General features: G+C 36.9%; 1 protein-coding gene across 11 annotated transcripts in view; it reads left to right on the top strand.

Moving 5' to 3' along the window:
• PCNX1 (pecanex 1) overlaps positions 1-18267 on the top strand; it is an 89888-nt gene that overhangs the window by 27387 nt on the left and 44234 nt on the right. For 6 of the 11 annotated variants that reach the window (XR_009967059.1, XR_009967058.1, XM_062630839.1 and 3 more), the window contains exons 7-9: positions 4600-4732; positions 9372-9556; positions 16682-16772. Coding sequence is in view for 9 of the 11 variants with exons in the window: in XM_062630839.1 (XP_062486823.1) it covers positions 4600-4732; positions 9372-9556; positions 16682-16772 (409 nt within the window). In the remaining 2 variants the exon portion in view is untranslated. The remainder of the gene's footprint in view (positions 1-4599; positions 4733-9371; positions 9557-16681; positions 16773-18267) is intronic. The other 5 variants (XM_062630834.1, XM_062630833.1, XM_062630836.1 and 2 more) reach the window with 3 other exon arrangements.

Genomic DNA, 18267 nt, shown 5'->3' with positions numbered 1-18267 from the left:
GTTAGGGCACATGAGAGTCAACTACAAATGTATAAACCATGAGGAGAATGGTGGTATTAATCTGTAAATGCATGTGGACTGTGGCTTTTCTTGGGTTTTGAACTCAAGTGAGATGCAGATACTCAATACAGAACAAAATTTCAGCTATTTGGTTTGGCAAAGTATCTTCAATGTTGGAAGACAGATTTTATTGCTTATATGTAATGCATGTGCCATGAACAATTAATTTTGGATTTCATTGAGAGTTTGTAAGGTTTGTCATTACCAGTGGTTGAAAATAGTTGGATTACAATTTCCCATTAGACAGGGAAAGAAATGGCATGTCCAAGCATCACTTGGGTTCCATGCACATGTTTAACCATGCTTAACCTAATGTTCAAAACCATCTAGGCTTCCAGTGTTTGTTTCTAACTTCCCCTTACTCCCCTTTCCTGAGAAGACTGAGCAACACTGTTTCCACTGTGTGTGTGTGGTTGGTTTTTTGGCTTTCTTTTTAGTCAGACTGAAGTTTGCAGTTTTACCCTGAGAACTCTGGTTTTCCATGTGGATACTTTACCTCTGTATTACCTCCATACTACATCTTTCAAGCAATCTTCTTACTTGGCAATGATTTATCTGAGGTACTAGGTTTATCATCTTTGTCTAGAAAAAATTAAATGGGATTTGTTGATGCAGTAAAACTTGGAAATTCTGCTTTTTGATCTCGTGCTTCCTCGGTTTCCATCTTAACAGTTTGGCTTAGAAGCAGTGGTACATACCTACGGGGTGATGATGTAAATGTTTTGGCTTGTATGTATAAATGTTTCTGTTTGAAAGCAAGTATTTCTATTGTATGTTTCTTAAAGCTAGTTGTTGTAGAGAGATTGTGTAGTTGTAGTGTGAAACTTTGGGTCTTCATTTCTGTTTAAAACTTTGAACTCCAGAAGCTTACATCAAAACCACTTGTGTAGTACAGTGAGAAAATTTGGAAAGGCATAACCTGAGGGCAGCATAGTTCAGCCTGTGTTCAGATGCTTCCAGCCATTTGGCAAAAGATGTGAATTATTTGTTAATGTAGAATTTTCTCTCCAATAAATTTTAGTCCTTCAATTAGGAAAGTAACATTCCAAATGCGTGATGATGAAATGGTATCCTTGTGACTTTATAGGTTTGTAATTGCTAATTTGGCTTTTTTTCCACTCAGTGTAATGAAAGGGGGAAGAAAAAGAATTAATTTAAATGTATTCATATGCACAGTTCCATTAAGAAATACAAAAGTCAAATTGTTTCCTCTTTGAGGTTAGATTTATTATATCTAGGAGTAGTTGTGGGAGGGTTAAGTTCGCTACGAAGCTGCCATTATGTCTCCATCTCTTACTAATCTTTGGGAAGCAGGTTTGTGTTTCTAACTTGTGCGCTTTGAACTTCAGATGCGATTTTTTTTTATTTTTTTTTTTGTTCCCGAGGACAGGTAATGTTGAGGGCTCAAACTCATGTGACAATGTGCAAAAGAAATTTATGCTTAAATTTCTTGATATTAATGTAGTGTCTCAACATAAAAATTCAGGCAGGATTAAACAGAAAACCAAAACAGACTTCAACAAACACTGTAAGCTGAAAGGCTTGTCACCTTTTCCTGATCTACTTAAAGTAAGCAGGAACTGTAGAAGTATAACCTATGTTATCTTTCCCTATTAGACGTGGATTTTGTACATGGGTTTAGAAGTTGGATCTTAACCTTTCTGGAGTCTAGAGTAAGTGGTCGTAAGTAGCACCAAAGGAGTGTGAGTGATAGTCTAAAGATACACTGTAACTGTCTCTGTACAGGAATACATTTATTTGTGTCATTTTGTTTTTAAACATGAAAACATTGTTTCTTTTTAAACATTAAAGAAAGCTTAGTTATATTAAAACTGTTTCCCTCATGATTAAACTGCTTTCAGAGCATGATAGAGGATAATTTAGGAGCGTTAATTTACTTCGTTATGGTTTCAATATGTATCTTTTTGAGACATTGCATAACATTAACAGGCTGGAGTTTGCTGGCCTGAAAAACACTGCAGTCATTTCAGAAGAACTTAAAGTTGCTTAGATCCTGAATTCTACCACCTATATTCAGGAAGAGCATATGTAGATGGTATGCACTGAACAGAAAGATAAATAAAAAATTCCTTGGTGGATTAGATAGAAATCTACATTAATATCTACTATTTAATATTTACTTTGATTTTACTTTTTTTAAAGGTTAAAGTGAAATAAATAAATACCAGAACTATTTGCCTGTGCAGCCTTGAATATAATCTTCAAGTGTATGTGAATTGATTTTTATTTTTTTAAGTCTTCAAATATTATTATATCCCTCTTTTTTTCTCACAGAACACTGTCTCAGTCAGTGCTTGAGGAAGGCTTGCTTTAGGGATGAATTGGAGCTGTGTAGAAAGGACCTCTAGTGTTTCCATAGCCTGGGCTTCAGTTATTACAGAAGGTGATATTCATTGAATAAAGGACATGAAAAGAAAACGAGATGTTGTCAGTGTTAACTATGCTGCCAGAAGAACTGCTCTTGAATGCTGTTGCTGCTAAGTAGTTGCAAATGGTAATTAAGATGTAATGCTGATATTTACCATCCTAATGGTAATTAAGTAGCTTACATTTCAGTTAAGGCTAGTTGCTGTTCTTTATTTTGTGGTTTTTAACTGTAGCCTGATTAGGAGAAATGTGTGGAGTTGCTTTTGCATCTGAAGTCTGTGGAAGCTGCATTCTGAATATGTGAATTTTTAAATGCTGATGTATGCACTGGAAAAATTCAGCTCTACAAGTTGGCAACCAGAATTAGTGGTCAGTTCTGACCTTTTGTGTGATAACTTAAAGTAAGGATTCATACTATCTTTCCCAGTACTTTAAATACGAGAGCTATAAAGAAATCCTTGAAGAAATCAGGTTAGGTTGTGTATTAAAACAAAGCATAAAAAGCTGTATACTGAAGCACAAGAGAAATGTCTTGATTTCTTCCTGAAATGCACTGAAAGAGAATTATCATCTACTCTTTCTTAGAATAACAAAAACAGTTGTTGGAGTAAGGAGAAAGTGTGCTATCCCAGAGTTTTCCAGAAAAGAGGATTGAATTCAGGGCGTCCTTAACTTTTGCTGTTTTGGTAATGAAGTGCTTGTAAGTTTAACATTGGTCTTAAAGTGCAATATTGGTCTTCATGTAGCTTCTTAGCTCTTAAAGCAAACTATGGTTTGACGTTTCATATGCAGTATTCACCTGATAACCTCCGTTTCATGGGTGGCATTACTCTTGTTCCATGCAGCCTTTATTTTCTGAGCAATGGCAGTAATACATAGCAGCAGTAGTAGGTTGCTATTCCCTGTAGACCAGCATTAGTCTTTGCTGGTAAGTTTTGAAAGCTTAATAATAGGAATATTGTAACTTGAAAAGCAAACATGGATCACTCTGCCGGTGGTCTTTGTGCCATAAAAAAAATAATTGCTGCTTTAAGTGTTTTAGTTTTTTTTTTTTTTTATTTTGGCTTGACACAGTCCTTAGTTTTCTCACTCTAGTAACAGGCTTCTTGGCTACCAAGCTGACTTCCACTTCAAGACTGCGATTCTACTTTTGCACTGATTTCATGTCAAGTGTGGTTTGGTTGTTTTTTGTTTTTTTTTTTTTTTCCCCTTCCCCTCTCCTCTTACTTCACTTGCCTGCCAAAACCTATTTTCTCTGACCCATTCATTTGAGCTCTCCAGTGCTCTGCGTTCAAATTGGGTAGTAGCTTCCTTGGTTCAGGAGGAAGACTCCGATTGTAGACACACCATGAAGCGGTACAGAGCTGAAGTTGTTCAGACTGTGAAGTTTAGGGAACACACGTAGATTTCTTGGGTCAATCTGTGGAAAAATTTTGGACTCCCTGGAGTACATGCAGATGTTTTACAGTGTTGCTTTATAAGTTGACAAAAGCATTTATTTGTGGTTGGGGAGTTGAAATAACAAAACTACAAATGCTTACGAAAGTTATTCTCTCACTTAATCACAACCCCCTGCTCCTCCAAATAATAGTGTAACTTAGTCTAAATGACCAATATGTATCCTTTGGTGCATATGAGGAAAAAGGAAAAAACAACTCTGTTTTGTCCCCTAAGGAGGTTTTATGAGGTTAACGTCAGTGCTACCTGCTTGGCAGAAATTGTAAAATTGAGGAGAGAATATTATGGTGAGGAGTGGCAGACAACCTTTCTTGTCCTTTAGGCTTCTCTGTTAATTATCTATTAAATGAGATAGAGGTGATGTTAGTCTTGTCTCTTCCTGCCTTGTGTAAATGGAAGAGATTTGGGATATCTAACTTTTTTGCAACCTGTCTATTTGGATGTGGGGTAGGAGGGAAATGAACTGTAAACTCAAGAACACACCTCACCCCCCAACCATCCAGATTCTTATTAATAATTGTGTGTTGTGATCCTGCCTTGAGTCAGGTTATTCAAATAGTGTCTAAGCTACTTCTGTTGTTGCAAGTCAAGTTCATTAACTTGGGGAGGGTCAGGGGGAAGGAAGGAGTCTTAAGTTACTGTGTACATAATTAGGATGGGTTCTTATTTGACCTAAAGTCTGTCTTGATGCAGCAGCACAAGCCAGCGAGGAGACTGTCACATTTCGTCGTGAACGCAGCACATTTAGGCGTCAGGCAGTACGACGCCGGCACAATGCAGGGAGTAACCCTACCCCTCCTACATTGCTCATCGGATCACCCCTCAGGTAGGGTATCTAAATGTTCCACCATATTTAGCATGCATGCAGCAGACCACTTCTCCCCATACCCACCAGTGTTGCCAGCAACGCACTTTTTACTTCTTTCCCCACCATAACCTCCTTGAGCTGTCACTGCATGTCACTGTGGGCTTGTTGAATTTTGCATGTATATGTGGCACTATTTTCAAAATGAGCAGGATAGCCAGTCTCTAACATGTTACAGCTGATTTCAGATGGATAACAAAAAGAACTAATGCTAACAAACCTAGATTCAGTGTTTTTCATCAAAACTTCAGAAACTTTCACTTTCAAGCAAGGAGGAAATACCCAAGAAAATATTAGTCACCTCTCCTCCTTTTGGTTTTCTTTTCTTTAAGAAAGTATGCACTGGGGACTAGGACTGTAATCACTTTTCACATCTGTAGATAGTGGAGAGAAGTGTGACAACAAAAGCAGAACATTATAAGGAGCTAAAGTGCTTCTGCAGAGGTTCCAAATCTAAAATCAAAGGTGAACTGTTGTATGACTATCCTGCAGCTTCTTACAGCAAAAGGGACATAATGAAGTAATAGTGATGCCTTTGCTATAGAGTGCACAGTGTAAAATTTAGTCATGTGGCACTTTGCAGGCCTTAGAGATGCATAAAATATACTGTATACGTGTATCCCAGGAGTCCCAACCTTCACTGGCACATTTGTTAACAATACTGAGCCTAGTGATATGCTACATACAGCAGCTCTGGTCTGTCAGCTTGACAGCAGTAGAAGGAGCAGCCACAGTAAGTTAAGTTTGCTTTTTAAATCTTTCAGTCCTGTGGTTGCCCACAGTGTTAGAGGATCTGGCTAGCAGAGCAATGCCTGTAGAAGAAGGAACATCCCCCCCACAATATATCAAAATAATTCTTCTTCCAGTTATATGATGAATACGAAGGAATAATTGTATGTGTTGTGTATTCTTAATGACCTTTTCATATGCTAAGCTATCTTTAATAAATAGGAGCAGTCTGTCTTTATGTTTCAGGAATACTAGTATAATTTTTCTTACTAGAAAAAGCTATAGAAACTGAGCAAATAAAAAGAAAATACTTTATAATAGGGGATGGGTAAGGAATTGTGCCATTTCTGTGTCACCACTGAAATAACAAAGGACTAACTTTGTAAGATTTCCTCAGGCAGGAGGATTGCAAGAATGATGCCTAAAATCAAACAAATGAAAGGTTTACTTCTGCCACATCAAGTACTGAAACTACTTAGCTGTGGTTCTAGTAGATAGTGCAGTATATAGCAGCAGTCACATTGATTCACATAATTTGGTCATGTTGCTGAACCTGGCTTGTTCAAGTTAGTGATTTACTTTGTGGTGCAGGATGCTAAAACTATATGCATTCTCTTAGATCACTTGCTTATTCTCTGTTAAACTTGTTTCTGATGTTTTTCGTGGGTGATTTTTTTGTTCGGAGGTGGGGTTGTTTTTGTTTGTGGGTTTTTGGTTTTTTTTTTATTAAAAGCAGGGTAATAGTAGTAGTATAATTTTGGGTATTCTTTCATAAGAGGCTGTGCAGACAAGTCATAGATCCTGAACTGTGCATTAGGCTGAAAACAATGAGTTTTCTTGCTCATAGGTAGGGAGTAGGGTAAATAAAGGACTTTTTTAAATAAAGGACTGTTTTAAACTGAGGCTTAAAGCTGCCTTATTTTTTACACACTACTGCAGTCATTAGGGTTCCTATGGCTTAAACTGGACTTCATTGTGAGGTCATGAGGAAACTGAAGTGATGAAAGCAACTTTTTAATCAGACAAGATGTGCAAGGGTGAAAGAGTAGATCAAATACTTGTATTTTCTCTATGTATCTTCTGGTTATCTAAATTTGTTACTTTCTAAATATAAAAATCCAAAGAAAACTTTCTGACATAATGGCACATTAATAAATACACATGTATTGTAAACATATGCTCAGAATTGAATACTTATTGAGGTCAGTTTTCTCAAAGCATTGTTTGTGATGCTAAATATCTGTCCTTTGGAGTACAGTTAAATTGATGTAGTCCAGCTAGGCACCACAGTGCTTTCAGATTTGTTTGACATAAATTCCACTTAAACTACCAATAAACTACCAACTGTGGAATATATCTGAAATGTTGTATATATACTGCTTGATTTCTAGCTGAGTAGTGTGAAAGCTTTTCTTTATATGGGTAGCCTAATTTTAGTGTAAATTCTATGTGTTGCTGGAGGAAGAAACCCTGAAAGATTAGAATAATGTGCATAAGGAAGAAATCTGATGAAATACAGAAAAAGAGGGGTTTTCTTACTGGTTTTTTTTTGTTTTTGTTTTTCCCCAGCTGTAACCAAGTATCGCTGCAACTGTACTGGCATTACTTGTATATGCTAGTGGTGAGCTGCCTCAGTCTAGTTCCTAATATCGCTAATCCATGTGCTTTCAGATGTTAAACTTCTAACAGCATTAGATTCACCTGTATTTTGTTGCCTTAATATTGCTCCTTTTGTATTGCCAGCAAAACTTTAATCTCCTAATCTCTAACTCTGGCATAATATTGGATGTTGTAAGGATATTACTTTAGAACCTGTGGAGTTCAACCTAATTTTTGCTTTTATAAATATTTCCTACCCATTATTACTATTAATTTTCATTTCCCCTGTGGAATGTTTAGTAAAAGAAACAATGGTATTATATGCATGAATGTTTGGCAATGGTAGACACTTAAGTAAAACCTGATCTAGTAAATTCTGCTGTTCTGATGCCAAATTAGACACAAGAGTTCTTTGCTGGGCAACTTAAAAAACAAAACAAGATTGAAACCCACCACAAAACAACCAACCACCCCTGCTTCTGTCCTGCCTACATGTCAACAGTGTTTTGGGTACTTTAAGTATGCATCCTATGTAGTCAATGATGTATGCATGTGTGTCTGATGTGAGGACTATCTGTTAAGTGATTGTCCAAAGCAGAATTTTGGTTTTATAATTAACTAATCAGGCAGAGGATTTATCTTTTGCAAATCAGTGCAATGCCTGTTTTGGGTTTGTTGTTGTGACAGATGGATAACCACTGAAAGGGCAACTTTGAATATACCTTTTGATACATAGCTACTAAAGGGAAAACAGTATTGTTTAGCATTGTTTTGGTGTTGCTGATAATACTGGAGGGACACTATGAAGGCTGGCCACATATATGAGCTTCCTTAGGGCTTTTGTTGCCATGTAGCTTACTGAGAGCCATGCATACAGCAGCAAACCACTGAATTTAAAGTTCAGATTAAGATCTGTTATAATAGAATAAATAATGACTTGCATTTTTTTACTTAATGAGCAGTGTGCATGCCTGCTTTATTTTGCATGAGCTTTTCTGAAGACCTATTCTTAAATCCTTTTGTTTTCCAGTAGATGAAAAGTAGATGTTCTAGAAAATATTGTTGGAAAGCAAGTACATTAGATGTAACACCTCGGTGCTTAGTATGCTCTTACTTTCTCAGTTGCCTCGCTTGCAATTGTAGCACCAAGCTGTAAATAGTGACATCTTAAAAGCACCAGATGATACTCTTTTGAAAAGTGTTTAAGATATTTTCCATGGTCTTTTTAAAGTGTAAATTCTTTTGTCTAAAAAATTTCTTAATTTCATTATGTCCCACAGCTACTGACTGTGACATGCACAGTGTGTAAATTGCACAAAATGGATTAAAAATAAAAGCTAGTCTTGCAAAGTAGGATGTGATATAGACAAGTGTGTCATGTTTTCAGATACTTAGCCATGTTTAATATTAAACAAGCTATTAAAAAATAGCTCTGTAAAATAGGTTTGCAATGAGAAGGCTATGAAGAGAAGAACTAACATTTTCAAGCATTGTCAATCCATGTGGCTATGAATTTACACATTTTCTGGAGCCCAAGCTGGCTTTTAAAACCTGTTTTTAAGGTGCAAGTATGTGTGAGTATAGAAGAACTTCTTTGCAGTAGTAATACTGATTAATGAAGTTCTTGCTGTGTTGTCAAAATAACTTCAAATAGACTTAAAACTTCTGCCAATTAATGATTTATTATAAACATTCTATAGGCTTCTGAATTCAAATGCTTTAACTACAGTCATCTACGAGGTCTGTGGTAGTAGTTTGTGGCTGCTGACAAAGCTTAAAGACTCTAGTTAGAGTGCAGGTTAGTAATAAGAAGGTGATGTTATTGTGACAAAAAAAAAACCAAAGCCAATTAAATAGCTGATCAGGTTGGCTAAATGAGCAAAAAAGTCTCTAACTACCATGAGAAGACTGGGATAGTCACTGTTGTGCGTAGGTGATACTTCAGGTTAGTCTACAGTTCGACTAAGAACCAGTAATTTGCTTTACCTCCCACAAATTAAGGCTTGAAAGAGTATACTACTTTATGGTGACTTGGGGAGATGTTAGCAGTACTGCTTTTAAGAAGTAAGATAAGAACTGTATCTCTAGATTACTGATGTAACTAGTGTCCAAATACTGTGATATGGAATTCATGGGTTATCCTAACCCTCATAAGTGGGTTCTTAATGCTATATTCCTGCAAGTTTTCCTCTTTAAAGTCTTGTTTTGCTTCACTTCTAGCTATCTTTCTCTTCTTCCCGGTAATGTGTCCCCAATCCGTCTTTTCTTGTAGCCTTCAAGATGGTCAGCAAAGCCAGCAGCCCTCCTCCCAGGTCAGAGTGCAGTCCCGCTCCCCTTCGCAGGCAGCTGTGCTCTGCGCTAGCGCCTCCTTGCTGGTGAGAAATGGGAGTGTCCACTTAGAAGCATCACATGCCGCTGCATCTGCTGTAGGTGGTAGCAGTTTGCACGATGAACTTGGTATGCAGGCCTTATGTAACCTTGGTGACATGGAAGTTGTAATGCGGCACATGTGTTGGTAATAACGCGGGGAAAGGCAGCTGAGCTTAGCTCTGATGTTGAATCTTGCAGCTGTGTTTCTTAGGAAGCCATATTGCTCATAAATTCCTTGCCTTTCATAGTCACCTTTCCAGGAACTTTCTTTAACAAATGCTCAATGAGAAATACTCTGAGGATGCATAGATACGAGTAGTGATGCTGTGAGAGCTTTCATGACTTGTAATGTACATGATGTAACATGTGTAACGCATAAGTGTTTTTGCATTGTCACAGGTAGTTGAGCAGAGATTGTGACCAACTTTGGGGATCCTCTGGTTTCTGGAAAAATAAATGTTACAATTCCTAGGAAATCTTGATTTATTTTTTTTTAATTTTTTTTTCAGATAAGTCTTACTTAGCTGCTGTTCAACCAAAAAAAAATCATTGTGTGAATGAGTACTTTATTTTTTCTCTACACTTTAATTTAGGAGCTTGAGATTGGAAGAAAATCTGGACTCTTTCTTACATCAAATATCATGATTTCATGGAACCTTACAGTGCCCCTTAGTTCTTCATGGTTTTATTTTATGTAGTATTCTTAACTATTTTATAACTTCTGTGTAGCTAATAAAAATGCTAGGGAGAAGGAAGCTAAGATGATCAGAAGAAGTGACTGGTCTCCTGTGGCACAGTAACTTGGGGGCAGATGTGGTAAAGCTCCTGCAGGGATCTTGGCAACTTTCTATTAATGGCCTGAATTACTGATGACTTCAGTATTAATATGGAATTCTTCTTCAAATTATTAAAATGGGTATACTTAGAACTGACAGTTATTAGTGACAGTATTTTGAGTATCTGTCAGCTGTAGTAACCTAAAAGTATAGGTTAGCTCAGAACACTGACAAAACATTTGTTTCATTCCATACTATGCTGAAAGATAAGTGAATTACCATGTAATTCCACTAGTGGGGAAGACTTAGAGTTGTCAGGCTGCGATATCCCTATAAATATGAATTTGGCTAACAAGTTGCCATTCATCTGTACCGTCTAGCTGCAGTATAAGGAAACATTGAATATAAGCAAAATTAAAAACATCCCTGTCAATCTCTGAGATGTCTTATGAAACTTAACAGATGTGATATACACAATCTGATTGTGGCTCTACTAGATAGAAGATTTGAAACTTCTATCTCAAGTCTTGCATGTGTCTATGAAGTTTGAAAGCTTATCACACAAAAGTGCAAATTTCTTTATATAATGTGGACTCTTGTTTGAAGTATTTGAATATAACTCTGAAATTCAGGACTACAAGCTGTATCTGTCCAAGGTTAATGTTGAGAATTATCCTTAAAGCTACCATTACTGTATTTAAGGATTTGGTTCTTTTTAACCTAAAAAGTAAAGTCAAGTTTTATAGAATTCAAGATTTAATACACAATCTAGGTTAGTCTGAGTTACTTAAGAATTTATACTGTGTTATAGTAATCAAAGTGGACACTTAAGACATTCAGCATTATTTTCAGGCTCTCTAAAAGGGCATATTCCTTGCACTTGGTGTACATTGGAACATATTCAGAAATCTGTATAGCTGAATTCTGCTGAAATTTTGTCTGTACTGTGTTCATATTTACAGGTGCAGCACATTGCATTTGGGAGGCGCTAAACTTCCAGGGTCTGATCAGTTAGACATATGATGTTAGTAGGCATTTATTTCTGATTCAAAGTTTTGAGCATCTGTTTAGAAACCTTCCATGAGTGCAAGCAGCCATTCCAGGCAACATCTGGTTTTACTGCTTTAGGAAAATTTTCTAGTTTGTGTAGCAGGCTTTGTGTGACAGGTACTATCTTTTGGTAAAGTAGTTGGTGAAATGGTGCAGACTTTCACAGGCATGATTCCATTATCAGGCTTGACGAGAGTATCTTTCCTTGTAACTGGTATGTGGCTTTTGGGGGCTTTGTTTTGGGCTGGAATTTTTTGTTATTGTCAGTCAGGGATGAACACGCTTGCTGTTTCCCTTAAGTCTAAGGCTGTTTTTGCTGTGTTGTCCAAAAAACCTCACAGTGAAAGATGACACATTACTTTACTGTAGATTGTGTGTGACTTGGAGGTGGTGGAGGGTAGCAGTTTTCAGTTTTCTTTAACTTTTACTCTGATGTGATCAAAGCAATGCAGGCAATACAGCTAATTTCTTGTCACTGTAGAAATCACTGCAACTGCCCAGGGTAAAAAATAGAGGCTGGGGAAAAGATACGGAAACAAAACCTGATTTCCGTAGGCGGTACCAGTGACATGCAGCAGATACTATGTGTCTCTGTACAGTGCATGTGAGAAATTATTTTCTTAATGAAATTCTGTTAGTGTTTTCCAGTTTTTCTGGAAGACAAACAGGGCATGTGTTGATTTACATTAAGAGGCCCCACATTTAGGACCTCTGTTTTTTTTGTACACCAATGCAGTGTCTGCTTCTATTCTTTCTCCACTTAGATGTTGGATGTCAAGCTGCCGTTTTTAACAAGATGCACAATGTTAATTTTTTTGTTTGTGTTAAAGGTTTGTGTCAACTTGATTCCTGTGGCTTATTTTACAAAGGGTGACCCTTAGTCTATCATGCCTGTCCTACATCCAATCTGGTAACTGTATGGTTGTCTTCAACTGGACATTCTCCTGAGAATAAGGCAAGAGGTGTTTTGAGGAGTTATCTTTAGTCTTCCAGGCTTGAAGTAGAAAGATTTCTATTAATTACATTGCTATTTTATGAGGGGTGTGGGGGAAGGAACTTGATGGAAAAGAAGCTTACTGTGAAGCAGTAAGCATGAAACTAATAATAGGAGGAATGCAGGACAGAAAGGAAAGGTGGCAAGCCAAGAGCCATGCTTATAGGCAAAATTAATATAATAGGAGTCCAGCAAGCAACAAAATGTATACTGTGACTTGAAGTGAATGACAGTCTTCAGAGAACAGTGTGGCAGTGCTAGTGTCTTTTATTCTCAGTGATAACTGATTCTTGAGACACATAGGTGAAGTGTGGGACTTTTCAGTCCTTGCAGTGAGGGCTGTAGGTGTTTAGAATTTGTCAGGTAGCTAGTGCATTTGTCATGTATTGAGTCACTAGAACAGATGCCCTGTTTCTGAAACTGGGATGGAATAACAGCCTCTTGTCCTCAGCTAGCTCATTATTTATTTTATTTTTATTTTTAATCTAAGGAATACTGGGATTGCAATTAAAGAAAACTGGTCATCTGCGGTTCTACAATACAATTACCCTGCCGTGCTGAGCTTTGGATTGTGTCACTTTTATGCAAGCAATAATCTTTCAAATTTATTGAAGTATTTTAACTGATAAAAGCAGTTGGATGGTCTTAAAGACAAAAACATTTTCTCTAAAGATAAATTATTACTGATCTCATTAAAACTAATTAAATTACTGATTACTTATTTGATTAAAACCAATTTAGAATCAGTTCCTCAATGCTTTTTTATAATGAAGTAGACGTAATTTATTTGGGGCAGATGGGGGAGTATTTTCAAAGCTTACAGGTAGAAAATACTTTCCCATTGTTCCTATGGAAGATACCCCTGTTGTAGTCTGTAGAATTCTGCATAGTTTGTAATTTTTTGTTTCTATATGAAGTCTGTCAAATACAATAACTTTGAAGTTCTAACTGAAAACTCTAATTTTTCATACTGCAGCTGAAGGTAAAATTCTGACCTTAGGACATGATAGCGCTTTGCGTGCTACATGGTATTCCAGTTCTGATGGCTTTGGGTTGGCTGACTAGGATTTCAAAACTATTGCTACAAGTAGTAGATGGCTGTATCTTCGTCTAATGATGATGCAGACTTCACCATGTCAGCTGTTAGCAACATTCAGAACTAGTTTGAGAGGTTTGAAACAAAGTAGTATTTATTAGATGGAAAAGTAGGAAATATGCTGAAAGTAACTTAGCTGAAGAAACCATCAGAACACCATTTTATTTGGATCCTGAGTGGCTGTCTTCCAGGTTTCATCTGTGTAAGCTCTTCAGCCCGTGCTCTCATTGATTCCTGTAACTGTGGCTACACCAGTTCATACAACATGAACTTTCATGTGATTGTCTCTGGACTTGGTGATGAGACATTTGTCTTTTGAAACAAGAAAACTTGTTTCAAACGAAGTGCATTTGTCTTTTCTTGTCAGAACGAAGATGCATTTTGGATTTGTGTGCCTGAGTATGCATGAATTTGTTTTGTTATTTCTGTAGCCTGATCCAAATAGAATATTGTTTGGGGACTTTAATTTGCTAAGGATTCACAGCCCTCACTTTGGGGGCTGAGGTGAGTTACAAGCATTTCTGTTCAGTGGATAAAGATGCTATTGGCTGTATTTCTTCATTTGTAAGGTAAACTTTTGAGTCTGCTATTTGTTCACAATAACAGTCCTCAGAGGAGAAAGGGAAAAGGTGAAGCTTCTTCAGAGCACTGTGGGAGAGCTAGGAATGGGAGGGACAGAAAATGACTAAGGTAACTAAAACTGCTAGGTGTATCCATAGATACTGAATCTTGTGAGCATTGAGAAGCTTCATTTGAGTCTGTGCTGTGAGGAAGCTTCTGTTATCTCACAGTTTAAAAATTATTTAATTGATGAGACTTCAGAGCTCAGCTATAGGATATCCAGTCATACCCTAGGATTTGCATCCTCAGTAGCACGGAACAGTCCTGTCATCTTTTCTACTTTGGATGAGTTGAGGTTTTTCTAGTGAGCCTTTTTGATTGAGGGGAAAAAAAAAACAACAACAAACAAACCAACCCCAACATACTACATTAAAAAAAAAAACCAAACAAACAAAAAATAAACCAAAAAAATCAAAGGAAAACAAAAAAAGGGGCAGGCAACTTTGTTTTCTCGAAGCCATGCCTGTCTTGACAACGAACTGAAGGAAGCCCATATAAAGTAGGGGAGTAAATTGCAAGTATGGTAAAACCTGTGTCCTGTTTTGCAGCTTGTGTAAAAACAACTGGAATTAAGTGTTCTGTCTGTTTGCTACCTCTCTATTAACTTTAAGCGGGTTTGTTTTATCCCACCACAGCTGTATTTGTATTGCTGCTGTATTTGCTGTATTTGTATTGCTGCTATAAATTTTGACAGATTCAAAGATTTATCTTGAAAGTAGCATATTCTAACTTCTGTGACTAAAGTTTCATTAATTTTAAAATCTGAAAGTTTAATTCTAAGGGTTCTTAAGGACTTTTTGCCCAGATGATTTTTTTTTTCCATAATTTATGTGTAATTTTGTCCTGACGAGAATCTGAAATGTGTTCTCTAATGCCTTCATGTTTGCTGTTGAAATTGGTTTTTTACTGATGCAGTCAAGAGACCTTATGTGTAACTTAAGGTTTGTTATTAGTTGTGGTAAGGAAGATTCCTAATTTCTTGCTCTAGTTTAAATTCTAAATAGTAACAACTGTTTACTATAGTATGCATGAAAACCCAAAAGTTATTAATTAAAGCACTCAATTAAAACCTTAACTATTGAAGAAGAAACTCTTTTAACAAGTGAGCTTTCAACCTGTGTTTCCCTACAAAGGCCTATAGCAGAGATAATTAAATATTGAGAGCTGTTGTGTTAATGAGCTCTGACACACACTGTATGTGACTCCTAAACTATGTACCTGACAGAATAATTGGTCTTAGCACATCTGTGGTATTGGTCTAATTGGCCTGAAGTGCCCCTTCTGAGGGTAAAAAGCTTTATAAAGATATATTCAACATACTGGTGTCTTTCCTTAGTGTCACTAGTTTTAATCATCCAATTTGAGGTGTTTAATCTTTTCACTTTCAAGCACATCTGTATTGGACATGAATGTTTGTGGGTCTGAAGAGAGTTTGGGCAGGATCATAGTGTGTTTAAGAAAAAAAAAATCCCCCACAATATCAGAAACAGGTTACGCCCTTGCAGAAGGCAGAAAGGCTCAAAGCTCTGATCTTGTTAGGCATTTCTCCTTGATCTGCTTGTTATCCTATATCAACAGAAGAAGAAAGGGGTGTAAGAAGTGTAGTGAGAGTTGTAGTTTTTCCTTCAGATGCTCCAGAGTAGGATTTCTTTGTTTTGTGTAAGCAGATCTGAAAATATTGCATGCTTTGCATTATGGCTTAAGAAGGGGTTTCAGCTAGAAGAGATGGAGAGGTTGGCAGAACAGTTCATGTGAGATGACAATTTCAAAATCAGCTTCCTGCATTCAGTTCAATATATTGAACTTGGCCTTCAGGGGAAATTACAATGCTTCTCTCTCTGATCAGGCTATTGTGGGAGATGGGCACTGTAAAACATCACATTGTAAGGTAATTTATCATTGGAGTTACAATATCTGGCTTTTTTTGCAAATTACATATTTAGGAATAGCTTGATATTGTTCATTCAGCAAGTTTTTAATAACAACTTTAGGAGATCATGGTTAATGGATTCCTAGTAACTCCAAATCGATTATCTGAGATGTTCGTTTTCAGTCTTCTGTTTTTACACTGAAGCATGTGCTTCTGGCTCAGAGAGTAAACTATTCCTACAATTCCTTTTTTAAGTTTTCTACAGGTATAACTTAGGAAGCTTCTCTAGCCACTTTTTTTCAATCATTGTGTTTATTTTCAAATAGATACATGTGCCTCAAAAGAATTTTATTCGTGGCACTTGAGGAATCTCTAGCTGAATGTCATGTTTCTTTAATGCTGATAATGAAGGATTTACTGATTGCTCTACTTCAGGTGAGAGGGATGAGGAGGAACTGAAGATGGTCATGGCAAGTTGTTTGCCTAGTCTTCTAAGGGGATGGGGGAAAAGGCTCACAATGTGCTTTTGTTGTGTTGATGGTGACATCTTGTAAATACAGACTCCTAAAATTCAGTTCAGTTCTGCAGTTTACTATATATGCGTCACATAAAATGGTGTGAGAGTTGCGTAGCTCATGTCTTGTCTGTATTGGTGACACATTAATGTGTAATCATATTTTATATTTTGACACTGATATAAATTTAGATGTCTAAACTGACCTCAGTAGTAAGTGAAGTAGAAACTACCGTGAGTGGGATGAAACATCATGAAATTCTGACCGGCTTTTGACCTTTTCTTTAACAGGTAAGTTCAGTTCTACGCTCTACGAGACAGGGGGCTGCGACATGTCACTTGTGAACTTTGAGCCAGCTGCAAGAAGAGCATCGAACATCTGGTGTGTGTGAAGGCCAGTCAAGAGTGATGATTCTTGTCTTGCTGCAACCAAATACTTGATTTTAATTTTAAAAGGTTATTTAGTATGGACTACTGGAAATAAAATACAGAATATTATCCATATACTTTTACTTTTGAAACCCAAGTGATTTTTATGAGAAGATGACATTAACTACATAGGTTTTATTGTGGGTTTTGTTGGGTTTTTTTTTGGTACTTAAATAAAGCTCAGAAAATAAAGACTACTATTGCTTAAGCAATAGGTGTCCAGACAAACAACTTGACATGCATTTTCGATTGGCTTTAGAAAGTCTTTAAGGATTTAGACCAGGTTTTGGGAAAGTAGGTAGCTGTTGACCATAATGGCTTTTCACTTGCTTAGAAATGAACTTCCAATTGTGAAGCAAATGTAAACTGATAAAATTTGTTCTCAAGTTCATAGATGGCATGAAACAATACATTGAAGTGTTGACATGCCTGAGGTTGACATCTGACTTGGAGCTGAAATAGCCAGCTATAGACTGGAAAGTTCGTCTGCTGTTGGAAAGATGCCCTTGGACAGGAGGCAGAAGAAGGAAAAACAATGCAGAACCTCCTGTCTCTCTGCAATCCGCTTCACTAAATAGAAACACTGTGAAGCTATTGTCATGCAAAATGCCACAGATTCCTACTATGTGTAGGGGGAATAGCTATTGGAATTACGGAGCAATGGATATAGAAGTTCCTATATTCAAATCTTGTGAAATTGTGCAAGTGCCTTTTGTAGAGTTGAACTTTTGACCAAGTTCTGTCTTCCTTGCACAAAGCTGCCAATGCCTGCCTTACACTGCTTGCATGTTCTAGATGCAATGGCTTTGCTGATGGCTGCTGTTACGAAGTTACATGTACTAATGGAAGAAACAAACTGGCCACATCCAAATAATCAGATCTCATTTTTAGAGAATACTTGAGTTTTAGTGAAGTAAAATTGATAACAAAGAATGTTTTTATCTTAAGGCAAGGAACTGAAGGAAAATTGCATAAATTTGATACAAGTCTTACAGCCATGTGATTTTACATGGAAAACAAACATCCAAAAGCTATCCAAAACTGGGGAAAAAAGCAGTGGTTGGATATGGACCCCCATACAGTAAGAGAAATTTCTCCTCATCTCTGTTGAATGGAAATTGCAAAGTAATTTTGCTCTTCTTTACCAGAGGCTTAAATTTTATTTACAGTTGTTTTTCAGAAGCTATTTAAGTAATGCAGTATACTTGTGTTAAGTATGTACTATCTTGGGCAGTCTGGGGACCTTGGTAAAAACAGTACTGAATTAACATAGACTCTGTAAGTGAACACATAGAGGGTTCTGTGTTGCTCTAGAGATGTTATGTGTGTTTGCATGTCAGTAGCTAACAGATTATAAAACTTTTTTTCTTTTTTTTTCCCCAAGGGGAATAATTACTACCATGCTAATCCTTGTTGGACAACTCTGGGACTAGGTGTTGAGAAAATTA

This window comes from Pezoporus occidentalis, unplaced genomic scaffold (assembly GCF_034315485.1).
Source record: "Pezoporus occidentalis ecotype Australia unplaced genomic scaffold, CSIRO_AGI_Poc_V1 ctg36, whole genome shotgun sequence".
Taxonomy (NCBI): domain Eukaryota; kingdom Metazoa; phylum Chordata; class Aves; order Psittaciformes; family Psittacidae; genus Pezoporus; species Pezoporus occidentalis.
This window is presented reverse-complemented; position numbering and strand designations above follow the sequence as displayed.